This window comes from Callorhinchus milii, unplaced genomic scaffold (genome assembly GCF_018977255.1).
Source record: "Callorhinchus milii isolate IMCB2004 unplaced genomic scaffold, IMCB_Cmil_1.0 Scaffold14, whole genome shotgun sequence".
NCBI lineage: Eukaryota > Metazoa > Chordata > Chondrichthyes > Chimaeriformes > Callorhinchidae > Callorhinchus > Callorhinchus milii.
The window spans coordinates 12,106,835-12,130,994 of NW_024704755.1; the positions used below are offsets into that span (position 1 = coordinate 12,106,835).

Genomic DNA, 24,160 nt, shown 5'->3' on the forward strand with positions numbered 1-24,160 from the left:
TTTTGCAGTTTATGAAGAGATTTTTCCTCCTTGGTTCGAATGTCTACAATACATTATTCTGCGTCTAATACCACCTGATTGTACATTTTAAGGCAATTTAGTTCCACATTGAATGGTTGATGTACTTGGTGTTAAGCAAACTGTCTGGGGTTTATGTTTCCCATTAATTTCCTTAGAAAGTTACTCAAGAAGAATACCCACGAGTTGCAGGAGAGAATCTGGAAGATCACAGCTTCGCTGGAAGACCTGAAAGACTCCAATCAGGGGCCTTGTGGTACGTAAACAGGCCCCACCGTGCTGACAGCCCAGCCTGGCTCTGTCGCCCTGTTGTAGCCCCTGAAGAGAGTTGCTAACTCATTGCACGACAGGTTTTCAGAAGAAAGCAAATGAGTTTGGTCGACTGAGTTGCACCAAGAATAAAGGCTTTGCCCGGCCCCTCGCGCGATGGTGAGCAGAGTCATTGGACTATCAGCCTATCCACAGCTTTCTGTTTACCTTGCAGGTGGCTATTCGGAAACCTACACCGCTTTGTGTGATTACAATGGCTTTCCCTGTAAAGAGGAAATTCAGTGGGTAAGTTTACAGAGAGTACAAGAATATCTAATAATCAATTAGACCTCAAATGCCGGGCCTCAGCAGGAATGACATGCGCACATCTGGGATATGCTCTCCCCCCCCATTTTACACTATATGGGTTCTTTATCTCTGTCAGCCATTACATAGAGGGGAGATAATAATAATATTAATCCTTGCATTTGATATAGCGCCTTATCACATCTTCGAGACATCTCAAAGCCCTTCGCAGAATATATTGTCAAATGAATTGACTATGTATTTTGTGGGTGAAACGCTTTGTGGAGATGCTCCATAATTACTCTACAGTATATGCTTAGCACCTTTCATGTGGCCTGAATGCTTCGCAAAGCCTAAAGGAAGCTCCACTGGAGACGGGAGGGAGGAATTCATTGCGTTGACCAAAGGTACAGTCAAGAGGCTGGGAGAAAAGGAATGAGGTGTGAGAATTTTGCCAGAGAGCGGGGAGAGAGCAAACAAGCAAGTGATCTGTTTTGCACATCATGTCCACAGTGCCTGGCAGAAGAATTTGTAACTGATGTGGGTTATGATTAACTTGACCAGTATTAGAGATTCTTGTTCAGTGTTAATCTAATTGATCTGCTGGAATTTCCCCATTTGTTTTTTACGGCGGATAGGATGTGGATACAATCTATCACAGCCAGGACACCAAAGAGTTTAACCTGCTGGATTTCAGCCATTTGGACAGCAGGTGAGTAAATAATCCTTGCATTTGATGCAGCGTCTGATCACATCAGCGAGATATCTCAAAGTGCTTCACAGGATTTACCGTAAAGTGTAGTGACTGTATTTTGTAGGCGAACGCAGCAGCTAATTTGAGCACAGCAATGGAGCGAGTGACCAATTTTATTTGTTACATTGGCCCATATCCCTTTTGCTATACTTGTGCTGAACATGCATTAACCCCATTTCTGTCTCGTTACAGGGATGTAGCACTGTGTGTGGCAGCCTTGGCGTTTAACCAGTGGTTTATAAAGCTTTACTCCAAGGATTTACGGCTGGTAAGTTCGAAGCAACAAAATGGATTGCAATTTTACAGCATCATGTAATGATGATAAAATGTAGCAGTGCCTGCTGGAGCTTGATTTGACTTGTGGAAAGGGTTTGTGGCCATCGTATCATTAGGACCTCATGACTCGCTTGAGTAGGAAGGGGATGGGTTAGCCAGAGTGAGTGATCAGGTCTATGAACTCCCCGTTGGATCCCTGCACAGCAAATGAGGGAAAAGGACCTGCGCAATCTGAAGGTTAAGATGATGATCTTGAGGCTGAATAATATTGGGATATTTCCTTTGATTGGAGAATTCTCCTGTTATTTTGTGCCCTGCTGGTCGCAGCCTCTGGATGTTAGCCAGTGAAATCAAAATCGTCCTAATCGTAATGACATTTTCAATGTCTGACCATCTCCCCGCAGTTTGGTGATTGTGCCCCTATGCGGTGGGACCTAGAGAGAGGGGCGTTTGCACTGAAGGACAAGCACACTGATGTGCCCCTCTTATTGTTCCCTGTTCACTAACAGAACCCTGATGTGGTGGAGCAGATCCTTTACATGCTCAGTATGTCTTCAAAGCTGGAGGAGGTGGTTTTAGAGAATGCTGGTCTGAAGTTGTAAGTGGACGATTCATTTCTGACGGTGCTTTGTAGAGCGAAGCTTCCTTTTGCTTCTCACTTTAAAAGTCCATTCGAAGAGTTCTATGCAAAGCGCTTTGAGACATCCTCCTGACTTGAAAGGCGCTACATAAATTAAAGTTGATGTTGACTGTTGTCATAGCTTACAGCACTGGGGTTGATATGTTTTTAGCCACACGTTTGCTACACTTTTTACGATGGGAGTTCTAATCGTGAAAAGATCACAAAGTTCAGTGATCAGGTTAGATGGAGCTCACCGTTTACCGATTAGCCCCGCACAATCGCTGTCCATTGCGTTGCCAACAAACTTAAAAAAGGAAAAGAATTTCACGCTTCAAATCCGGTAAAGTTACTCAAAACACCGATGTTGCGTTTGAAAGAAAGTTGCTTGAACAAGCGCCAGTCCTTGACCAGCCGACGATTTAACCTGCGCTGAGTTTCTGTGATGCTGTTCATAGAGGAATTTGGAAACATCCCATATCAGGCTACCTACTGTGTGCTATTGAGCCCCAAGTGTTAACAGTGGTGGCTGTTGTCGAGAGAAACGCCAGCGCAAACTTGATAGGTCAGACTGAGCGGGTTGAAGCAGGTGTGAGCTTCAATCAGTCCATGTGAGTGCGACAGGAATTTCTTCTCCTTTCAGTGACTTTGGGCAGAAAATGGCACTGGCTCTAGAGGAGAATCCTTGCCCTGGGATTCACACCATAAACCTCTCCAGCAACCAGCTAGAGGACAGAGGTAAAGGTCATAGCTTGTTCTTTTCGATGACTTCTACTCAATGTTTACTGACTCAGATCCAGCTTGGGCCCAGATCCCATTTCACCTCCAGGCCCAGGTTGGGCTCATGTTATTTACCTTGTGTTTCAATCATCTCTGTGTTCTTGCCTTGTGTCGGGACACCCATCACCACACAGCCTCCCGCTGACCATAGACTGCACATTAATACTGCTCTAGGAGCAGACATGCACAGGTTTACATGGATTCAGCCACAAAATATACTCTGCTTTACAGCATATAAAGTGCTTAATATTCTGTGAGGTGCTTCGAGACATCCTCCTGACACGAAAGGCACTCCATCGAATCTAAGCATTTTTTATTTTTTTTATTATTATATGGACAATGTCAGTCCCCAATTCTTTTGGTTGGAATATAAGGAGCGGTTTGTCCTTGTCATGCTGTCAGGCATACTGCACGGAATAAGGAGAGCTTGCAGAGTGGAGAAAACAATGGGGGAAGGGGGAGATTAAATGATTAAAAAGATGCTGTAATGTTTGTTTGTCTCTGGCTTCGTAAGGGATGTCAGCACTGAGTCAACAGATTGAGAAACTGTCCAAGGGACTGAAGCACCTGAACATCTCCAGAACATCACTGAGTGCCAAAGGTAAGTGAGCCCTCCCATTGGGACAGCTAACCCAGCACCAAGCTTCACAGGTGGCCAGCTTTTAATTGATGTTTGCGTTGCACCTCCTTGTACTTTTTAATATGAGAACATTGTATTTCTTACTCCCTCTTTATGTGCCTCACATCACTTTAAAGTATATCCTTTGATGCTCCTTGACATGTCTCTCAACGACATAAAGCGCTGTATTAAACGCAAGGATTATTATTACATTATAACTATTTATTGTATGCCTCTAAAATCTGAAAGTCATACGTTGATGTTCTATCTGTAAATGTGTGTTTTCCTTCTTTAACTACAGCTTATTACAAATCCTTTCTCTCCTTTCCTTCACCTCTTCAATTCAAAGTATTTGGAGTCCATCATTCTACTTGAAAGGTGCTACTTGTTTGTTTTACTTTCTCTTGCTCATTCTCTCTTCACCTCTGTTTTTTGTTTTACTTTTGCAGGTCTCAACTCTTTGGCTCAGTCATTTCTTTCCAACGACTCCTTTGCAAGTTCCCTTGTCTACCTGGACCTCTCTGGGAATCCTGGGCTATTGGCTGCTGAAGATACCTGTGTAAGTGGAAGACACCAGATAAGCAGATCTCTATTTAACCAGTGCTTTGGTTGGTGAGGTTACTGAACACTGATTTAATGCTAAATCTTCTCACCCACTGTATACAGGATTGGATTAAATTCAACAACCCCTGTGTAATGAGGAGTGTGCGAGTTATACTCTCGCTCTTTGGATAATTAAGAATTAATTAGGTTTTTCAGTTGTGAATAAATGCGATTAATGCCAATGCAGTTTTTTAAAAAAAAAACATCTTTCCAAAGTCAAAGCATGCCCTGCGTTCCCGATGTGTTTCCAACCTTCCCTCAGGAGACCACAGCGTGTGGAAGAGATGGGCTGAAAGGTCTTTGCCCATTCCCCACAAGTCTTACTGCACTTGTGAAGGCCATTCCAAATCCATGTTGTTTAGAGAGTGCCATCATGAGAGGTGGGTGGGTGGAAGAGAAGAGAGAAATAATTCCAGTATGCAAACAATTAAAATACAAATGGGGTCTTTACACTTACACAGAATTACTTTCTATGTTCTCTGAATTAGTACTTTGCTTTATAAATGGAGTGCGCCTCTCATTAAACGTGTATTACATTATTCTGGACTGTTCATGCAAAATGTTTAGTAATACAATTCTTTTTCTCCTGTTTGTTACAGAGCTTTTATAGTTTCCTTGCCCAGCCGAACGCACTCAGTCACCTAGATCTAGCGGGGACTGACTGTGCACTGGATGCTGTAAGTACCACAGACTCAAGACAGTCCCAGCCCCCACCTCCCAAGTACCAAGAACTTTAAAGGAAAATCAAACACTATTTATTGTACGTTACTAATTTGAACTTTTCTTTCCTCAAAAAATAATTAAGTGGGATCAATGGGAGTCCTGTAGCTTAGTGGTTAGAGCACTCACCTTACAAGCGAGAGCCCTGGGTTTGATTCCCGGCAGGGCGAAACCTTGGGCAAGTTTACTTACTCCACTCGCCTGATAATAATCCCTCAAGAAAAAAGAAACAATAATAAATTGGTCACTTCAATCCACGACTGTTGGTGGGACGCTGCTGTGCGCAATTAGCTGTTGCGTTTTGCCCACAAATATACAGTGAATTCACTTTACAGTATATTCTGTGAAGTGCTTTGAGGCGTGAAAAGCGCTATATCAAATGCAAGGATTATTATTATCAAGGGACAGGGAAAATGGAAGGAATTGATATCAACAACAACATGATTGCATTTATAGAGCGCCTTTCACGTCGGGAGGACGTCCCAAGGCGCTGGACAGTTGGATCGGGACCCGAGCAGGGGGGAAATGGTCAGGGTGAGGGGAGGGAAGGGAGGGAGCGAGGAGGGGGTAGAGAGTCGAGAGGGGAGCCGAAGGCACGGTTGAACTGAAAGGTCCTGAGACCGGCCTTGAAGGAGGAGAGGGAGGAAGCGGCGAAGGCACTGGGGGATAGAGTTCCAGAGCCTCGGGGCTGAGAGGCTGAAGGCCCGGCCATTGATGGTAGGGCGGTTGGGGCGGGGGATGTGGAGCAGACCGGAGCCAGAGGAACGGAGGGTACGGGCAGGTAGGTAGGGGGATAGTAGGTCGGAGAGGTAGGAGGGTGCAAGGCCGTGAATGGCCTTGCAGGTGAGGATGAGGATCTTGAGTTCGATCCTCTGGGGGATGGGGAGCCAGTGGAGGCGAGCGAGGGTGGGAGTGATGTGGTCCGAAGCCTGGTGCGGGACAGTACACGAGCTGCAGAGTTCTGAATGACCTGCAGCTTGTGGAGGGAGGTGCGGGAAGGCCGGCGAGGAGAGAGTTCCCATAGTCCAGCCTTGAGGTGATAAAGGCGTGGACCAGTGTTTCAGCAGCGTGAGGGGTGAGGTAGTGCCGTAGTCTGGCGATGTTCCAGAGGTGATGGAAGGCGGTGCCAGTTGTGGTGCGGATGTGAGGGAGAAAGGACAGCTCAGGGTCGAACAGAACACCGAGGTTCCTGACCGGCTTTGAGAGGTGGAGAGTGCAGCCTTGGATGCTGATGCTGTGAGTGCCTGAGGTGCGGAGGCGCTGACGTGAGCCAATCAGGAGGGCCTCAGTTTTGCGCACATTGAGCTGAAGAAAGTTGTCTCTCGTCCAAGACTCGATGTCAGACAGGCAGTCTGTCAGGACATCGGTGGTCGTGGAGTTGAGGGTAGAAGAGGAAAGAGTTGGGTGTCATCCGCATACATGTGGAAGTTAACCCCATGTCTGTAGATGATGTCACCAAAGGGGAGCATATAGAAGGGTGAAGAGAAAGGGACCGAGGACAGAGCCCTGAGGGACACCGCACGAGATAGTGCGGGGGCTGGAGGAAAAGCCGTTTGCAGAGACAAAATGAAGATGGTGGGAGAGGTAGGACCTAAACCACTCGAGGACAATATTCCCGAGGTGGAGCCATGCTAACAGGCTCGACGACGTCAGCGGCAATATAAGAAGTCTCACTGTTACACAGTCTCAGTACGCTCACTGTGTCTATCTCATGTATTGTTCTTTACTTATAAATGTTTCCCATTTTCAGCTCTTTGGAGCCTTGGATCGTGGCTGCTGTATGCATCTGTCCAGCCTGATCCTCAACAGAAATGTTTATTCCCACAAGTAAGTAAAAGCGATGGATGTATTTTTTTTGTCACCGTTTGATCTCTTTCCGGTTGGCCCTGCTGTAATGAGGCCAGACTCAATTGGAAGATTCCCGTGCTTCCGATTCCTCCAGTTTTCGAAGGATTCTGTCAATTCTGATCATGATTTTACCTAAACGGTGCTGAGAATACTGATCGATAAACTAGGAACCCAAAATTAATTTCCAATGGAACCATAGACCCCTCCTCCACCACGACTTAGCTTTTTAAAAAAAAGCTTTATGAGAACGCAACATAGTTTTGAAATTACCCGACAATGTTCTGACCAGCAAGCAATCAAAACCACAGGTTTATTACCCATCCTGCGCCTCCAAACCCCCTTTAAATGTCTTTCACTGAACCCTCTGAGGCAGCCAGTCAGAATACACGGCGCCGCTCGTACACATGTGCCCTCTGCTCTCTTGCAGGAAAGTGCGGGAAATCCCTCCGTCACTGAAGCACTTCTTCAGGAACTGTTGGTCCTTGAAGTACGTGGGACTGTCTGGCACGAAGCTGCCCCTGGAGGCCCTGAGGTACAATTCAAAGCCGCCCGGCTTTTGCTGTCATAGTAAATGTAAAGCACGTTTGGAGTCGGTTGTAACTTTAAAGATTGGTTTTGGAAATTGTTTCAATGGAACTGCCGTAAGAGCTCCATCGGTAAAAAACACTGCACAGTGTGAAACTGAGTCAGAGCAATCTAGAAGGCCACTAATGGTCTAACAGCAGTACCAGGGGCCAGCGGTCACATGAGCAACAACAACAGCAAGATTACATTTGTATAGCGCCTTTCACATCGGGAGGACGAGCATCGCTGTCTTTTAAACAATAATGTAGGAGTACGAGATTATCGTCAGAATATTTATATCAGTTTTTTTTGTAGTCGGATCGTATTTTACTTCCCTGACAAAGCAGCTTTGAGTCTCGCAATCCGAGCTCCCAAAGACCATCTACTGGGAGATGTGAGGAGATGTCCTATCATGTCCCAACCACAACTCACTTCACCCCTCCCACCGAGCGAGCTACACTAATTCACTGATCAGGTGGTCTCCACATCTTCCGTATAATTAAGTCACAACATAGGTTTAGAAATTCCTGTGCTGATCGTGTGCTTAATATCATAATACACATACTATTTACTTTCACAGTGCTCAGATTTAGCTGCATTATTCATGTCTTTTTAGCGCATTACTAATGTATTTGTTTTGCTCCCCAGAGCTGTGCTTCAGGGTCTGGCCTGTAACACCCATGTGTCTGATGTGCAGCTGGATCTCAGTAACTGTGAGGTACTGAACAGAAAAGCTAATCACAGGATTTGTTGAGTTATTTTCATGCTGTGTCTTTCTCAAGCTTTTGCTGCACTGGAGAGTGAAAATCACAAAGGTGTTCTGCTTTGTTAAGTAGTAAATACAATGCAGTGGTCCCTGCTTGGTATTTATTTCAGCCGCAATCAATTCCTAGTCAAGCTGTAGAGGTTTAGCAGTTTAACTGCCTGCAATGCAGGTCAGCTTGGCTCAGTTGGTAGCTCGCTCGCCTCTGGGTCAGTTTCTGTGTTCAAGCCCCATGTCAGTGTACTCACAATCCAGGCTGAGACTCCATTGCAGTTGTGGGGGAGCACTGCATTGTCAGAAGTGCGATCCTTTGGATGAATCCATAAACTGAGATCCAGAAGACATTAAAGATCCCACGGTACTGTTCAACAAGTACCCCAGATAAACTGATCTTTCACCTGGCTGTGTGCGGGACCTTGCTATGTGCAAATTGGCTGCCGCATTTGCCTTCAAACGCAACACATGTAATCGGTGAAGCTCTTTCTGAGTCTTTCCAACATTATAGGTACGATATCAAATGAAGGGTTACTATTTGCATAACTGCCAATTTCAAGGTTTCATGTCAGCTCTGCAATCTGCTGTGCAATTTGACACATTTGTGGGTATCTATACGTCCCCTACTTCCACAAATCACAGAGCAGTAACTCATGTCTCCTCTTACTCCCGTGCAGTTGAGATCTGCTGGGGCTCAGGTGATCCAGGATCATATTTTTGATGCCAAAGCCATCAGTAACCTGGACTTGACAGATAACGGTAAGTGACCCTCTGCTAAGCCATTGCCTGCTGGACATTACCAGTACTGGTTGGACCTTTGATGGCAAAGATCCACTTGCCTGAACCACTAGTCAGAAGTGTCTTAATTAAGACATGCCCTGTAAGGTGGGACTTCCCTACTTTGGACAGTAAGTTATAGAAAAGGTTCTGACCACTCTTATGCTGTAAGGAAAATCTATGTTTTGCCCACAAATATACCGTCAATTCACTTTATAGTCTATTCTGTGAAGCGCTTTGAGATGTCTAGAAGACGTGTAAAGCGCTATATCAAATGCAAGGATTATTAATGTTATTATCATGAGACATTGCATTATACTTTGGGTAAAGAATAATGGGTAGAAGGTCATGATAATACTGTAGAGGTTTCAGTCTGTTCTCTGAGGTACACTCTTTTGCAGGATTTGACTCAGACATGGTGACTTTGGTTTTGTCTCTTGGAAGAAGCAAATCCCTCCAACATGTGTCTCTTGGCAAGAATTTCAATATCAAATCAAAGTGAGTATTGACACGGTGACAGTTGTTTTTGTATTGGTCTCAGCAGCATTGCTCTACGTGAAGCCTGGATGATAAATGCTGCTTGTTATAGATATGCATGTTTTTTTCTAAATTTATTTGAACAGTAGGCTTGTATCTGTTTTACATATTGCCCATCTCCATTCGTTGCACTCTCACCCCTGAGTTTTAGAAGGTTGCGGTTTCAAGTCCCACATTGGGACTGCAAACTCATAGTCAAGGCTGACACAGCAACACACTGCTGGAGCGATTGGGGCAGTGCTGCATTGTTGGAGGTGCCATCTTTCAGGCATTAAACCAAGGTCCCGTTTGCCTGTTTAGGTGGACATTAAAGATCCCACAGATTCAAAGAGAGAAGAGTTTCCCTCAATGTCCTGGTCATCAATCTCCCCCCACCAGATAAAATTGGTTGCTTACTTCATGGTTGTTTGTGGGATGTTGCTAGTAACAAAATATCTGCCTGTTCACCTACAAAAAAAGTCACTACACTTTACAGTGCTCTGAGAATGACCTCCCAATGTGAAAGGCACTATATCACATGCAATGATTATTATTATTTATATTGTATTCCAGAGCGCTGGTCGATGTTCTTCATAGGATAGTTCAACTCATTCAGGATGAAGAGTGTGTAAGTTTGTTACTGTCTAATGAAATGGCTGCATTTGGCAGCATGATAACTGGGTACTTTTCATATCAATTTGTTTGGTGTATTTATAGTGTATTTGTTTTTACAGCCATTGCGGTCACTGTCAGTCGCTGACTCGAGGTTGAAGTCTGGGACCTGCATTCTCATTAACGCTCTGGGCAGCAACACTTGCTTGAGAAGGATTGACATCAGTGGCAATGCCATGGGGGACACTGGAGCAAAGATGCTAGCCAAAGCTTTGCAGATCAATACCAGCCTCAGGTACATGTGCTGTGTGTGTAATGTTATAAGAGAAACCAACCTCACTGCAGGAGAATAAGACTGTACGTTACATATAATAATTGATAGAAATCCATTCCAAGCTCCTCTATATTGGAGCGAATACTGGATACTTCTTCAGCTGTTAATGACATATGTGACTTTGTGTGACAGAACTGTGGCTTGGGATAGGAACCACACAACAGCAGTGGGATTCCTGGATGTTGCCAGCGCTCTGGAGAGGTATCTATTGTGTTATTATTTGTCTTCTGCACTCAGATGATTCAGTGATAGGAAACAAAATGGATCAGACCCTTGTCCACTTGACATTCTATGTTGGCCCTGATTCATCCTAGTCAAACCCCTTGATGTATTTGTGAGGCAATGCATGTTAACTTAGCTTGGAACATTTTCTATTTATAGTCATTAATGTACTGTCCTTGAATAATTAGCAGTCCACGCATATGTGACTGTGGTAGAGCGAGCAACCGCTTCAGATCACTCACAGTCTCTCCACATGTGACAGTCGACAGCTCCTCCCAACAAGAAAGGCACTATATAAATATATAATTGTTGGCGGATCAGTAGCCATAGCAGCATCGATGATGTGCATTAGCGCAAGATCTTCTGACCCAGTAAACACACATCATCAATAATAATAATCCTTGCATTTGAGACGTCTCAAAGCGCTTCACTGCATATACTATAAAGTGAATTGACTATTTTTTGTGGGTGAAATGCGGCAGCCAATTGCACACAGCAGTGTCCCACAAACAGTCCTGGATTGAGGGACCAAATTATTATTATTTATTTTGAAGGACTTATTACCCCTGGAAAAGCGACCTGCCAATAGATTAATAGCCAGGTTCCTACTTACATTGCTGAAATATAGTGTGTGGGTGGGTGGGGTAGGGGGGAGAAATCTGAAGTCTCAAACTTTACTAAGAGCATAAATTTAATCCTAGTATTTGAGCAGGAACCTATTGAACTGACTGTTTTAAGACCCAGTTAAAGAGCTAAAGACAGACACCCTGTGGTCGTTTGTAAAGGAGATGAGATAAATGTTGGAGGGCCTTTTCGTCCTTTAGTCTGACATGCGTTCCTGTTAGGATTATTTTGATGATGTGAATTGTATCATTCCTAATTGTATGAGCGACTGTTTTCAGAAATTACACTCTCAAATCCATGCCTTTACCGATGAGCGATGTGGCCCAGGCTTACAGGAATAACCCGGAGAAAACGGAGGAAGCCCTGCAGAAGGTATAGTGTACATCATGGGGATTGTGTTGCAGAGTGCAAGATTTTGAGCTCTTGAGTCTGCCAATTTCTTGTGTTGGGTTTGGAACCCAAACTTTGCTGCTAAATGTTACCACCAGGTTCTCGCAACATTGAACTGTTCCAGGAAGAGTAAACGCTTCAGAATGTTAAACTGAGCACTCCTGTTTTTCCAGATACAATCTTACCTTCTGCGGAACAATCAGATGAGGACCTTTCCTCCTGAACAAGCTTTGCGACTGGAGGAGGGGATTGTGACCAGTTCTACCCAGCAGGTAGCATGGGCTTTGCTACACAGAGAAAAATCAGCACTGACTTTTGTCCCAATTCACCCCCGGAGAGAAATATTCACTCTCTACTTATTTTATCATTTTAAAAAAAAACACCCATCTTTAGCTGTGAATGAGCACGTTTTGTGCGTGGTTTTATTCTGCATTTTATTTCTCACTTGCCTTTTAGACTGGTTTGGAGTTAAAGGTGTTGTTCATGCAGGATGTCATATATTTCATGCAATGAGAACCATTTTTTCATTGATGCCTAAATTTGGAGTCTTTTATTTAGTGGCTCCAGAGATTTTAACAAAAAGCTGAAGGTTCAGGGTGGGAGAAAAAGGCTGCATGTTAGTGAAGGTAGCAACCTTAAGTGTGTAACGCGGGTTCCTTATTCACACAGTGAGGATGAGATTAATGGTGCATTCTCAATATCTTGATAATCATTGCAGATTGCCTGGTATATAGCAGAGATAGACTTGTCCCTTGTACAATACTCTTTCCTCCTTTCCCTTTCTCCATTTGTTTGGTAATGTTTATAAGACGTCAGCATCGAGCAAACCAGCGGCTATATTGCTAGTTATAGGTTTGCACTTGTTTCTGCACAGATGGTGGACATTATGTGTGACAAGGTACAAGAGCATCTGAACATCATTAACAAAGGGCCTGTGAAGGAATTGCAAGAAGATCTAACCTTTGCCGAAGAAACCATAAAGGATGCGAAAATGCTAACCACTGTGAGTGCGTAAACAGGCCGTGGTGTCATTGGGGTTGTTAAATGTTTTTGAGGTTGTGTATTTTGTTGTGCTGGAATGTACCGAATGGCAATGCAGCAAATAGGACAATATGTGATGTCGCATCTTTAAACACAGAGTTTCAAATATCTCATGGTGTATATTTCTTTGAGTTGCCTGTATTTTTGACAGTACCCTTTGTGCTCTGTGGTATCGAGGTATACAGGTGCCTAAACTGAGACCGAATGTCTAAATTGAAGCATTTAGAATCCAAATTCCAGGCAGAGGGCGAAACCTTGGGCAAGTTTCCTTACTCCACACGCCTAATAATAATCCCTCCAAAAAAACAAAACAATAATAATAAATCGGTCATTTTCAATCCATATGACTGTTTGTGGGACATTGCTGTGCGCAATTGGCTGCCGCGTTCGCCCACAAATATACAGTCAATTCACTTTACAGTGTGTTCTGTGAAGCGCTTTGGGACGTCCTCCCGACGTGAAAAGCGCTATATCAAATGCAAGGATTATTATTAATATTATTAAGTTGGGCTACCGGTTGGGCTGATTTAACTTACTTCGACATAGCAGTTCGAATGTGCCACGGCTGATCTATCCCTTTAACATTTCCAGGAGTTAGTTAACGGTTCTACATTCTCAGTGGTTCAGTTTTGGTATGTGCTGGCGTAAACACGAGTTGCATTGCCCGTAAATAGCCCTTGAGCTTGCATACACATGAGTTTCTCATTCTGAAACGATAATGACAAGACTCGGTGTGTAACTGTGTCACCAGTTTACAGAATTGACAAGAATTAAATGAATCAAATTAAATGAATAAAGATCTATGGAAAATAAAGGTCTATGGAATACCCAAGCTTCTGGCAACATGTCCATTAGAACACATAGACACAAGTTGCCAAAAGATTTAACAAAGAGCCTTAAAATGTTTTAACAAAAAGTCCTCAACTTTTATATTGAATAAAATTTAGGGGTAAATAAAGGAATCCGATTCTTTGAGAGAGAACATTTGTCTTAACCTTATAATAATAATAATCCTTTCATTTGATATAGTGCTTTTCACATCTTCTCGACGTCTCAAAGCGCTTCACAGAATAGACTGTAAAGTGAATTGACCGTATATTTGTGGGCAGCCAATTGCGCACAGCAGTGTCCACAGTCGTGGATTGAAAATGACCAATTTATTATTGTTTTGGAGGGATTATTATTAGGCTCTGTGTGGAGTAAGGAAACTTGCCCAAGGTTTCGCCATCTGCCTGGAATTGAACCCAGGTGTCTCGCTTGCAAGGCGAGTGCTCTAACCCCTGAGCTACAGGACTCTACTTCCCCTTACACCTCCAGACTTCCCCAGCAAGGTTTGGGGGCAGTGGAGGAAAAGGGAGGAAGTAATAATGAAAACAAACTCTTCGACATTTTAAAAGAAAGATTTTAGTTCCTTAATATTTTGCGCTGTGAACTTCTCTTTGTCTCCTCTGTTTCTTCCATGTCTCTCGGTCTTCTTTTTACAGATATTGCCAGCCTTGTATCAAAGGGGCATCTCTCTGCCCTGTGAAAGTTCGATGCGTTCCAGGCTGGAGTCTGTTGCTGACGATATCTCCCAGGCTGCGAATATGGAAATCGAGGTATGAAATAGGAGCAAGAAAAACAATAACTAAAACTCATCTTTTTTCAGTGTGTGATAGGACTCAGTGCATCTGTCCTTTGGTCACTGTTGTTTGTCTCTGTCTACTTTTTTGATCACAGCTTAGATCCTTACATTTGTTATAGTGTCTTATTACGTCCTTGAGGCCTCACAGCGCTTCACAGGATATACCATAGAGTGGATTGAGTGTATATTTTGCGGGCAAAACGCGGACGCCAGTTAGTTGCGCACAGAAGTGTGCCAGAAAGTGGGGGGGGGGGTGTTCGTCTCTCCATGTATGTCTCTCTCGCTGTCTCTCTCTCTCCTCTCTCTTTTACACCCTCGCTTTAATCCACCTGCACTTGAACTTCTATAGGTTTGCCATATTCCACAGCTGCAGATGAAAGTCTGAAAATAAATACTCCAGTTACAATCACATTCATTAAAAGTGAATGAGGGGTATGGGGGGGGGGCGAAGAAATCACGGATTGCACAGATTTGGAAGTTTCCACACACCGTTTGGAATGGAGTCATGCCTTTGCTTTCACTTCTCTTCTCAGACACTCGTCCAGTCACTATTGGACTCCACTAAGAGCCTGTGTCCCAATACGTTGCAGAAAGCCAGTGTCCAGGAGCAGCTGGTGAACCCTGTGCTCAGCAAAATCTCCATCCCCCAGAACTTTGTGAAGAGTGCGATTATCGAGCAGGCTGGTTTGGAGATCGTCAATAAACTCAGGTCTGGAAAGTATTTAGCGAGACGGTGTTTTGATTGATTTGCCAACAATATTCAGTAGACTCTGTGTGTTCATGCGCTAGTTCTTTTTAGGGTCTTGAGACGAGTAATAATATTAATACGACAACAACTTGCGTTCATGTAGCGCCCTTCACTTGGGGTAGCGACCCAGAGCCCTTCAATAATACTGCTATTACTAATAGTTTTGGATTTGATACAGCTCCTTATCAGTGTTGTTGAGACGTCTCAAAGTGCTTGACAGGATATACTGTAAAGCTGCAGCGATGGTAATGAGAAGCCCTCGACACACAGCGCAGTGGTCAACAAAGTGTCTGTTTGTCTTGTGTCCCCACAGGGAGGTAAAGCTGAGCATCACTGCTGCGTTCATCGATCGCACTGTTGAGCACACACTGAAGGAGCTGATAACTGCCCAGCAGAAGCTTGTGAGTGTCTTCATTCAGTGCTCAGACAATGGAGCTCAAGATAACCTCAATTACCCCCAGTCCATATGAATAAACCTATCTCTGACGTTTTCTCCTTCCTCTCCATTGTGTCCAATTCACCAGTCGTTCACTGACTCCGTGAAACTTTCAACTCGATCTCTTTACTTTGTTTAGGCACATCACTTGCCGAAACCAGGGTTTGGATTCTCAGCCCCAGACGAAGCCAGCTCAGAATCCTTGGGAGATGAGACCATGGTGAAGGGAAGCGAGCCATTGCTTGCAGCAGCTCAACGGCTGGCACCAGTTGAGGTACAGACAGTGGGATGTGGGTTTCACTTTCCTCCGTTACTTGTCTAACTATTTGCAATATTGCGCCTCGGAGTTTCTCCTGTGAAAAGTTGCCTGGTCTTCATTCAGCATCTTCCTACCAGCGGGGTAATAATAATCCTTGCATCTGATATAGCGCCTTATTACATCGTTGAGATGTCTCAAAGTGTTTCGTCGAATATACTGTAAAGTGGATTTGTGGGCGAAACGCAGCAAGCAGCCAATTGCGCTCAGCAGTACATGAGATTGCCAATTCCTTGTGGGATGGAGTTGGGCGCGAACCGGCTGTCACATTACACGGTCACTACACTTTACAGTATATCTTGTGAAGCGCTTTGAGGGGTCCTTTCTTAAAAGGCGATACATCAAAAGAAAGGATGATTTATTTTTCCTCTGATATAAAGATAAATGCTCTCCCCTTCGTTTTCCCCCACCCCATTACCATGGTGCTGACATTGATGGTACCTAACCTACGGGTGCTCAATCTAGCCAGCTGGGAAGCAATATATCGAGTGTTTGTTGGACCTATTACTAGTTTACCACAGCTCTTGCTCTTTGTCTATGTATTCATTTTCCTAGTCTACAAGTAATGCTTGTTTGGAAACCTGTAATCTCCTCAGAAGTGTAGAAAATTCATTTCAGTGAATAACTCAACATTTAAGGCCAGGAGTAACTCGGGGCAGAATCACTCGCTGCAGTTACATCGTATTAAGATTATCCTAATTAACTTTAAAATAAATGGCTTTAAGGGGAAAGTGATAATGTCAAGAGGGTGGTGGGGGAGTGTGGGGGTGGGGGGGGGATTGTATTTCAGAGCCTCCCGCAGCTAAAATTGGCTCAAAAAATAGATGTGATTATAGGCAATTTGGCCGACACTTCAGGGCTGCATTTTGAAGGTTTAATTCCATGTGACCTTCCATTTGATTTGAACATTGCTGGAATCAGAATACTCTGCTGTAGTTTTTTTTGGTCAGCCGGGTGTCTGATACCTGTAGAAACTCATCGCCAGGCTTAAGAGTATCCAAACCCAACTGAGAATTCCATGCATCCCACCTGCACATGAAAATAAATCCCAGAGATAAGATTGTTGGAATGGAATGCGCAGTCTCTCCTACGTTGAGTGTCAAAGGTGACTCACTGATTCTTAATTGTCCACAGTCTGCGTCAACTCTTCGGAGGAAGACCATCCATTCCAGACGAATCAGACCGACTGCAGCGTTAAAACGTAAGTTGTAATGTCAGGTCTATGTATCTGAATTCTCTATAAGTCACTCCTAACCGAAACGTGGCAGCCAAGTGCACACAGCAGTGTCTCAGAAACAGTTCTGGATTGAGTAGTCCATTTTTTTTTGAGGGATTATTACCCCTGGAAAGCAATCTGCCAATTGACTAACAACTGGGTTCCTACTTACTGCTAGGTAAACTGCTAGGGTCTGGGGTAAGGAAACTTGCTGAATGTTTATGATCACAAATGAACTCTAAAAATTGTAAATTTTGCACTAGGAGTGTGCAAGCAGTTTCCCCAATGTATATTTAGCCCATGCTCTTAATATGGATGATGTAAGTATGTGTATCAGACCTCAGGGGCTGCAAAAGCCCTTTGAATAACTTCCACTCGAAACAAGTGTCTTAAGTTAGTGTGTTCTGTGAATTTTTGGAGAGCTTTCATTTCTCCCTCTTTTCACCCTTTAAGGCGTGTCTGAATTTAATCTGGAAAGACAAGTTGAGGAAATGGACTGTCTGGCAGAGAAACAGTTGTTGTCAGTCAGTGGACGTCCAATGTCCCACCCAGCCTGCGTGGAGATTGCTTTCCCAGTGCCTCCTCTCACGGGCTCTTTCACGAACTTGCCGACCGAAGGGCAGAAATTGGAGCATTACACCAGAGGCAGGCCGAAGCCAAACAGGACCAAGAGACAGCCTCCCTCCAAACCTGTCGTAAGTCTGTAACAGCTGCTAGAGATGATGATGATCCTTGCATTTGATATAGGGCATCTCAAAGTGCTTCCCAGAATTTTACCGGGACGTGTAGTAACTGTGTATTTGAAGGCATAGCCATTGGCCAAGTTGCGCCCAGATACGTCCCATAAACAGTCGAACAGTAAATGACCAATTTTTAAATTTGAGAATTGTTGGCCCGGACACCGGGAGAAAGAATCTCCCTTCTCTTTTTGAATAATGCCACTGGATCTTTAATGTCCACCTGAACGGGCAGACGAGACCTCGGTTTGTCTCACCTGAAGGATGGCACCTCTGACAATGCAGTGCCCCCCCAGCACTGCACCTGAGCATCAGCATCGACTGTGAGTTTGAAGCCCCAACATGGGGCTTGAACCCTCAACCTTCCGATTGAGGGACGAGAGCCAGACAGAGACCTGGATGGGGGTTTAACACGCAGCAAAAGAGCATTAGCCAATGTGCAGCACTGAATTTGAATCTAGGATTTTGTTGTTCTAAAACCGAAACAAAGAAATTGTTCGCAAAACGCAAAATACCGCAGATACTGGAAATCAGAAGTCGCTGGGAACACTCAGCAGGTCAGGCAGCACCTATGGAGAAAAGTGAGTCAACGTTTCGGGTCCATGACCCTTCGTCAGAACTGAAGGGACCTGTTCTTACGAAGGGTCGTGGACCCGAAATGTTGACTCACTTTTCTCCATAGAGAAACAAAGAAATTGTCGTTTTTAGCATGATGGAAACCAATATTCTAAAGGTGGCAATTTATTTCAAGTTGCAGTTAAATGTTCTTGAAATACAGCCCAGTGCTTCAATGGTCTGGTAGAGAACAACTTCCCATTGATTCAATACTTTCAATACTTTCAGTCAATAGTCAGCACTCAAATCCAAAAGACACTCTAGACCCTTTAACTAAGGTGCTGCACATTAGATGTATGTTCTCAGCCTCTTGGTGTTAGAAGCTCAAAGTGATGGACTATCAGACGAGTGTTTATTTTGTTCTGCAGTCGACAGTCGCTCTGGGTCATCTATTTCCATAACAGTCCAGTTCTGTGGGCAGCTCAGAGCTGGTCACGTTTCTGTGACAGCTCAGCAAGTCTCTCCAAATACCTGCTGATTGCTACGGTGTTAATTAGAAGGAGTTCGGATTGATCAGTATTACCTGTTGACTGGTATGCTGTTGAATAATAGCTGAGTTCAATGGTCGACTGAAATTCTTCCCGAGGCAGAAAGGATTTTCAGTTCGATTTGAACACGGTCTTAGACCAGAGATGGTGGTTTCCTTCAAAAGGGTTTCAGGTTCACCTCCTGGACCCATGGTCAGACAGAGACACTCATTGAGATCTGCCGCTGTGTGCTATAGGTGCAGCCTACAAACCATGAAAATGAGGATCAGGAAACCATCAGCACACTGGACGAAGGACTGGAAGAGTTCTTCACGAACAAGACAACCCATGGGAAATACTGGTATGTGCTCGCCACCTAATGCGGTTAACATAATGCTGTCGTAATCTTTTGAATTTGGTAAAGTGCCTTATCACATCATCCAGACGTCTCCAAGTACGTCACAGGATTTTACCATAAAGTGTTGTAGTGACTGTATTTTTTGACAATCACACATAGGCAATTTTCGTTTAAATTAGTCGATACGGTAGACGAGTACATAGACAGCGTTGACGAAGCACCCAAATACGTTTCGGACAGGGAACCCGTTGCTGATCCCTGACTGACTGACTCTCCTCTCCCTCTTTCTCCATTTTGAACAGTAAGAACCAACCAACGAAGAGGGCGGAGCACAACATCCCCCCGAGAAGCAAAAACAAATTCCTGAAATTCAGCGACTTCTTTGCTTTCAAAATATCCAAGTTCACCAAACCCCAAAAGTCGGACAAGGAACCTGAGGGCAAACCGCCGAGAAGCAAGAGCCCAGCGCCCGAGTTGCTGAGACCCCGTCGCAAATCAGGAGAGGCGCAAGTTCAGGCCACCCCACACGAGGGCGCCACACCACAGGCCTCAGAGAGAACCCGACTGTCGACTATGCAGGATGTCTGCAGACCCCGGTCACCAAGAGCGGCCAAAGCACAGTCGTTAATTCTGCTGCCTGGGATGAAGCAAAGCGAAGCTCTGTCGATGCAGCTCTCAGTACCGAGCGAGCAGGTACGTTAACCCTCCCTTACCCCAAACCCCCCCCCCACCCCGCTCCCCAGCTCAGATCCAAATCCCTGACTGTCCAGCTCCTTGGGACGTGCTCTCGACGTGAAAGGCGCTGGACAATTGTTGTTTTGTATTCAGTCGATGGGAATGTTTCAGATGCTTAATGGCGGGGGGTAGGGTGGGGGCGGGCATTGGGGTTTGCGGGGCGGTGGGTCTGCAGTGAGGCAGCAGTGATTCAGCATTCAGAAATTCTCTTTCGACTTATCCCCAGGATACCTTAATTTTATCAGTGTTCTTAGACTCTTCAACTTCAGAGATCTTTTCCCCTCTAACAAGCCCCTCTCCCGAGAAAGACCTCCAATCTCACTGCTTATTGACTTTGTGAGTTAGCGTCTGGATCTGTAACCTCTCGTTGCTGTGTGCATGTGCAGGAGTTGAACTTGGAGCCGTATATTGGGAATGAGTTGTCACAGTCTGACCTCCGCATCCACACTGTGCTGCACAGAACGGGTGCAAAAGTGATGCCCATCAACCCAAAGTCAAAGCTGGTAAGGAGGAAGTGGAGTAGCATTTTGGTTAGAGCACTCGCCTCGCAAGCCTGGGCTCGATTCTTGGGCAGGGTGAAACGTTATGCAAGTTTCCTTCCTCCACTTGCCTCTGTTTACCTAGCAGTAAGTAGGAACCCGGTTGTTAGTCGATTGGGGGATCGCTTTTCCAGGGATAATCCCTTTTATATNAAAAAAAGTAATTGGGTCACTCAATCCACGACTGCTTGTGGGACACCGCTGTGCACAATTGGCTGCTGCGTTTCGCCCACAAAATATACATTCAATTCACTTTACAGTATAGTCTGTGAATCGCTTGGAGACTCACGAAGATGTGATAAGGCGCTGTATCAAATGCAAGGATTATTGTTATTATAAAATCTCAGTGTGTAGAGGGCAGTGACCTTCCTAATGAGGAAAGTGACAACAAAACCCTAGTCGTTCAGTTTATTATTGTACAAGAATCTAGTCTGTGCGACAATGCACATGATGTCCAGAGATCTGCCCTTATAATAATATTAAAAATCGTTGCAGTTGATATAGCGCCTTATCACTTCTTTGAAACATCTCAAAGCGCTTCACAGATTATACTGTAAAGTGAATGGACTGTATATTTTGTGCGTGAAACACGGCAGCCAATTGCACACAGCAGTGACCCGCAAACAGTTGTGGATTGAGTGACCAATTATTATGGATTTCTAATAGATTATTAATCTATGGATCTTGGAAGCATTGAATTATGTGTTACAGTAGCAGCAATGCAAGGTATAGCCTTGCTATAATGCATCAATTGTTGTATAAAGCAGCCAGTGGGGGAGCTGTCGTTGCGATGAAGCCTGTCACTTCTTCAGCAGTCCAGCTTCCAGAGGTAAAACACCAGCAGAACTAACAGAGTCATCCAGCCACCCCTGGGAATGCTTTAGACGAATTTGTGGAAGTTTTACCTCAAATTACCTGAGACTGTGCCTGAGCTATGGTCTGTAAACGGTCAATTCCTTAGGCAATACTCAAAGCCCCTATTTAAAACCTGATCGGCTTTGAGGTTTCCTCGCACGAGCTCACAGAATGCAAAGTGAGCCAAGCGGAGGTTATATCCCGACCCTAAGACCCAGTACTGCATTTGCTCATTGTGCAGAACATCAAAAATGTTTTTCCATGTTCTGGAAACTATTTGTGGGGACACTGCTGTGTGCAAATTGGCTGCCACATCTCCCTACAGTCCCTGGACTTAAATCTTTGTGAATTAGAGATGTCTTCCTGGCGTGAGATATCCAATGCAACGATTATTATTTATTAGGATTATCAAATAAATTCCCTGAAATCAAACACACAAGGAATGTCAGCAAAGCTTTTTCAACTGAGTTTTTTTGATGGGGGATGGGGAGGTGGTTAGCAAGTACTATTGCGCTCTGGGACACTATATAAATGCAAGTTGTTGTTATTGCAGTCTATCCAAAGTAAAATTAAAGATCAATCCATGTGCTGTCTCTTCATTACAGAGTGTTGGGCTGAGTCCTGGCTACGTGATGCTCTGTGGAGTCCTTGTCCTGCATCTACGTTCTAGCACAGCACCCAGTCTCACCCAACCCCAGTTGTAGCACACGTGCTTGGCTCTGACACCCTTCAATGTTGCTGAGCACCTTTGAGTCGGTGTCCACGTCAAACATCTCTGCTCTCCCAGTCCCCACATTTGGTAGAAGCAAGTAATCGCTACCAGCATTTCACATTAGATTGTTCACCCACTTGGCAAGGTGGCTGCCACTAGCAGCAAAGGCCTACATTGATTTTAGTGGGAAAATTCCAAGTCTATTTGTCACATACATTCCCCGACAACCTCTTTACTCTTTGTTTTTCAGAACACAGATTCCGAGTCTGGAGGAACGAACTATTATGGTAACATATTCTCTTACTACCTACCCCAATAGAAATTCACAGCCCTCTTTGAGTCGATGACAATATATTTAGGTGATCCAACATATTGGAGGGGGTCAATATACTGAGAGCACTGACTAGTGTTTGGGTATTGCTTGAGAGCAGAGTCAGCAGATGATCCATTTCAGTGACTGAAGGCCACAATTTCGAATGACTTTGATACGTCAGAGTTAGCTATTTGGCAGCTCGCAAACCGCAGGTCTGTCGAGCGCCTGTTATTAGGTCTGCTATTCTGCTGCTAATGAACAGTTTTAATGAATGAACCTGCCATTAATACAATTCAGACACCTGTCACTGAACAAGGCATTTTTCCCTGTGGAAGTGCTGCACTTGGATCCAACTTAAACTATTTCACATGAATGTCATTGCGCCTTTGGTCACCCTCCTACCCAAACCCTCCACCTCTCTTGATCCCAACTCCCAGCTCGGGACCACAGCCTTGACTGTCCAGCTCTTTGGGACCTCATCCCGATGTGAAAGGTGCTATGCAAATGTAACGTAATTTGCTGTTGCTGCTGTTTGAGAGCTGAGAAACATGAGGATTGGAGACTCAGACTTCGCAAAGATTTGAGACATTGTCCAAGTTGTTGTGGACTTGGAACCGAAAAATGAATCTGGGAAATATTTGGAATAGGAGGTAGGGAGGCCAGCTCCTTTTCTCAGGAAAAATAAAAACTCGATCTCCGTTCATGGCTACGTTCAGCCATCCCCCTTCCCTCCCCCCCCCACTCTCCCGCTTCCATAAAACCTCTATCGGTCATTTTTTTTGAAGGAGGTGAGAGTGGAATCTCTCATCAGCCCATTCTGCTATTCCTCTGCCTCTGGAATATAAAGCAGCCACAGGCTCTGCTTACGGTGCTTCCAATCCAGGCACAGCTGGTGTCATGATGAATAGCAGCAGCAACACTGTAAGGCACACTCGCTGGGTTACAAACCCTGCGTGTCCCCAGGTAGCGTCTCCAGCAGGTAGTGTCCCCATCACCTGCCAGTTTCAATCGCGCACCAGCTGAGCTCCTGTCCATTTTGCTGGGTAATTGCGATGACATGTCTAGCAGGTCTGCCGCAGCCAAGGCCCCTTTGAATTATTGCACCTCCTTCAAAGCACCTTCGCGTTTGCTCAGTATCAGCGCAGTCCTCGAATGTCATCAACTTCGTGATCTTCGTGTCAGAAGCGGCTCAATCAAGCCGGGAAGGAACGGGAGCCGCAGAGAATGACTGAGCTGCCTAAGCAGTTTGGAATTCAGTGATTACACTGCGTGACTGTATTCAGTGAATGACTGCCAGTTCAGTCACTGTAGATTGAACATAGCTGAGCTGAATGTGGAATAATGGATTTGGACGGCATCGGGAAGCCTGACCTGAATACTGATCCAAGGCAAATGCAACAAGCCTGGGTGTCTGGAGCTTGCTGTACAGGCTGGCAAATGTTGTGGCCAAAAGAACATCCTCCCACTTTTGATGCTCCTTTACTGCTCGCTCGGGTGAAAATGCAAACGCTGCTGTGCGCAACTGGGCTGCCGTGTTTTGCCTACAGGCAATTCACATTACAGTATATCCTGTGAGGTCCTTTGAGATGTCTCAATGGTGTAATAAGATGCTATATCAAATACAAGGATTATTATTATTGTAAATGTGCCTATTGGTTGTCTTGACAATTCATTACAGAGAGGTGTATCAGACTTCTTTCCTCCCCCCCATGATCAGACAGATGCGTCACCCCCCCCCCCCCCACCCCGCCCCTCCTCGTGTGGAGAAAGGAGACGCAGAACACTTTATTTATGCTGGGAGAGATGGTGGGGCAGTAAGATGCTGTCCTGCTACCCAGAGCAGCACAGTATCTTCTCCCC

General features: G+C 44.8%; 1 protein-coding gene and 1 non-coding gene across 2 annotated transcripts in view; both read left to right on the forward strand.

Moving 5' to 3' along the window:
- Nucleotides 1–24,160, forward strand: part of carmil2 (capping protein regulator and myosin 1 linker 2) — a 43,656-nt gene that overhangs the window by 15,190 nt on the left and 4,306 nt on the right. Inside the window, exons 7-36 of the mRNA XM_007889591.2 lie at nucleotides 177–274; nucleotides 503–573; nucleotides 1,212–1,285; nucleotides 1,520–1,595; nucleotides 2,113–2,201; nucleotides 2,866–2,960; nucleotides 3,517–3,603; nucleotides 4,071–4,180; nucleotides 4,824–4,901; nucleotides 6,695–6,771; nucleotides 7,220–7,324; nucleotides 8,005–8,074; nucleotides 8,791–8,872; nucleotides 9,292–9,388; nucleotides 9,980–10,034; nucleotides 10,141–10,313; nucleotides 10,485–10,553; nucleotides 11,477–11,570; nucleotides 11,762–11,860; nucleotides 12,463–12,591; nucleotides 14,114–14,227; nucleotides 14,787–14,962; nucleotides 15,315–15,402; nucleotides 15,577–15,711; nucleotides 16,888–16,954; nucleotides 17,423–17,664; nucleotides 19,046–19,149; nucleotides 19,449–19,839; nucleotides 20,268–20,384; nucleotides 22,238–22,274. Coding sequence (XP_007887782.1) covers nucleotides 177–274; nucleotides 503–573; nucleotides 1,212–1,285; nucleotides 1,520–1,595; nucleotides 2,113–2,201; nucleotides 2,866–2,960; nucleotides 3,517–3,603; nucleotides 4,071–4,180; nucleotides 4,824–4,901; nucleotides 6,695–6,771; nucleotides 7,220–7,324; nucleotides 8,005–8,074; nucleotides 8,791–8,872; nucleotides 9,292–9,388; nucleotides 9,980–10,034; nucleotides 10,141–10,313; nucleotides 10,485–10,553; nucleotides 11,477–11,570; nucleotides 11,762–11,860; nucleotides 12,463–12,591; nucleotides 14,114–14,227; nucleotides 14,787–14,962; nucleotides 15,315–15,402; nucleotides 15,577–15,711; nucleotides 16,888–16,954; nucleotides 17,423–17,664; nucleotides 19,046–19,149; nucleotides 19,449–19,839; nucleotides 20,268–20,384; nucleotides 22,238–22,274 — 3,299 coding nt within the window. The remainder of the gene's footprint in view (nucleotides 1–176; nucleotides 275–502; nucleotides 574–1,211; nucleotides 1,286–1,519; nucleotides 1,596–2,112; nucleotides 2,202–2,865; nucleotides 2,961–3,516; nucleotides 3,604–4,070; nucleotides 4,181–4,823; nucleotides 4,902–6,694; nucleotides 6,772–7,219; nucleotides 7,325–8,004; nucleotides 8,075–8,790; nucleotides 8,873–9,291; nucleotides 9,389–9,979; nucleotides 10,035–10,140; nucleotides 10,314–10,484; nucleotides 10,554–11,476; nucleotides 11,571–11,761; nucleotides 11,861–12,462; nucleotides 12,592–14,113; nucleotides 14,228–14,786; nucleotides 14,963–15,314; nucleotides 15,403–15,576; nucleotides 15,712–16,887; nucleotides 16,955–17,422; nucleotides 17,665–19,045; nucleotides 19,150–19,448; nucleotides 19,840–20,267; nucleotides 20,385–22,237; nucleotides 22,275–24,160) is intronic.
- Nucleotides 5,043–5,114, forward strand: trnav-uac. Its single transcript has one exon. It is a non-coding gene; the product is annotated as a tRNA-Val (tRNA).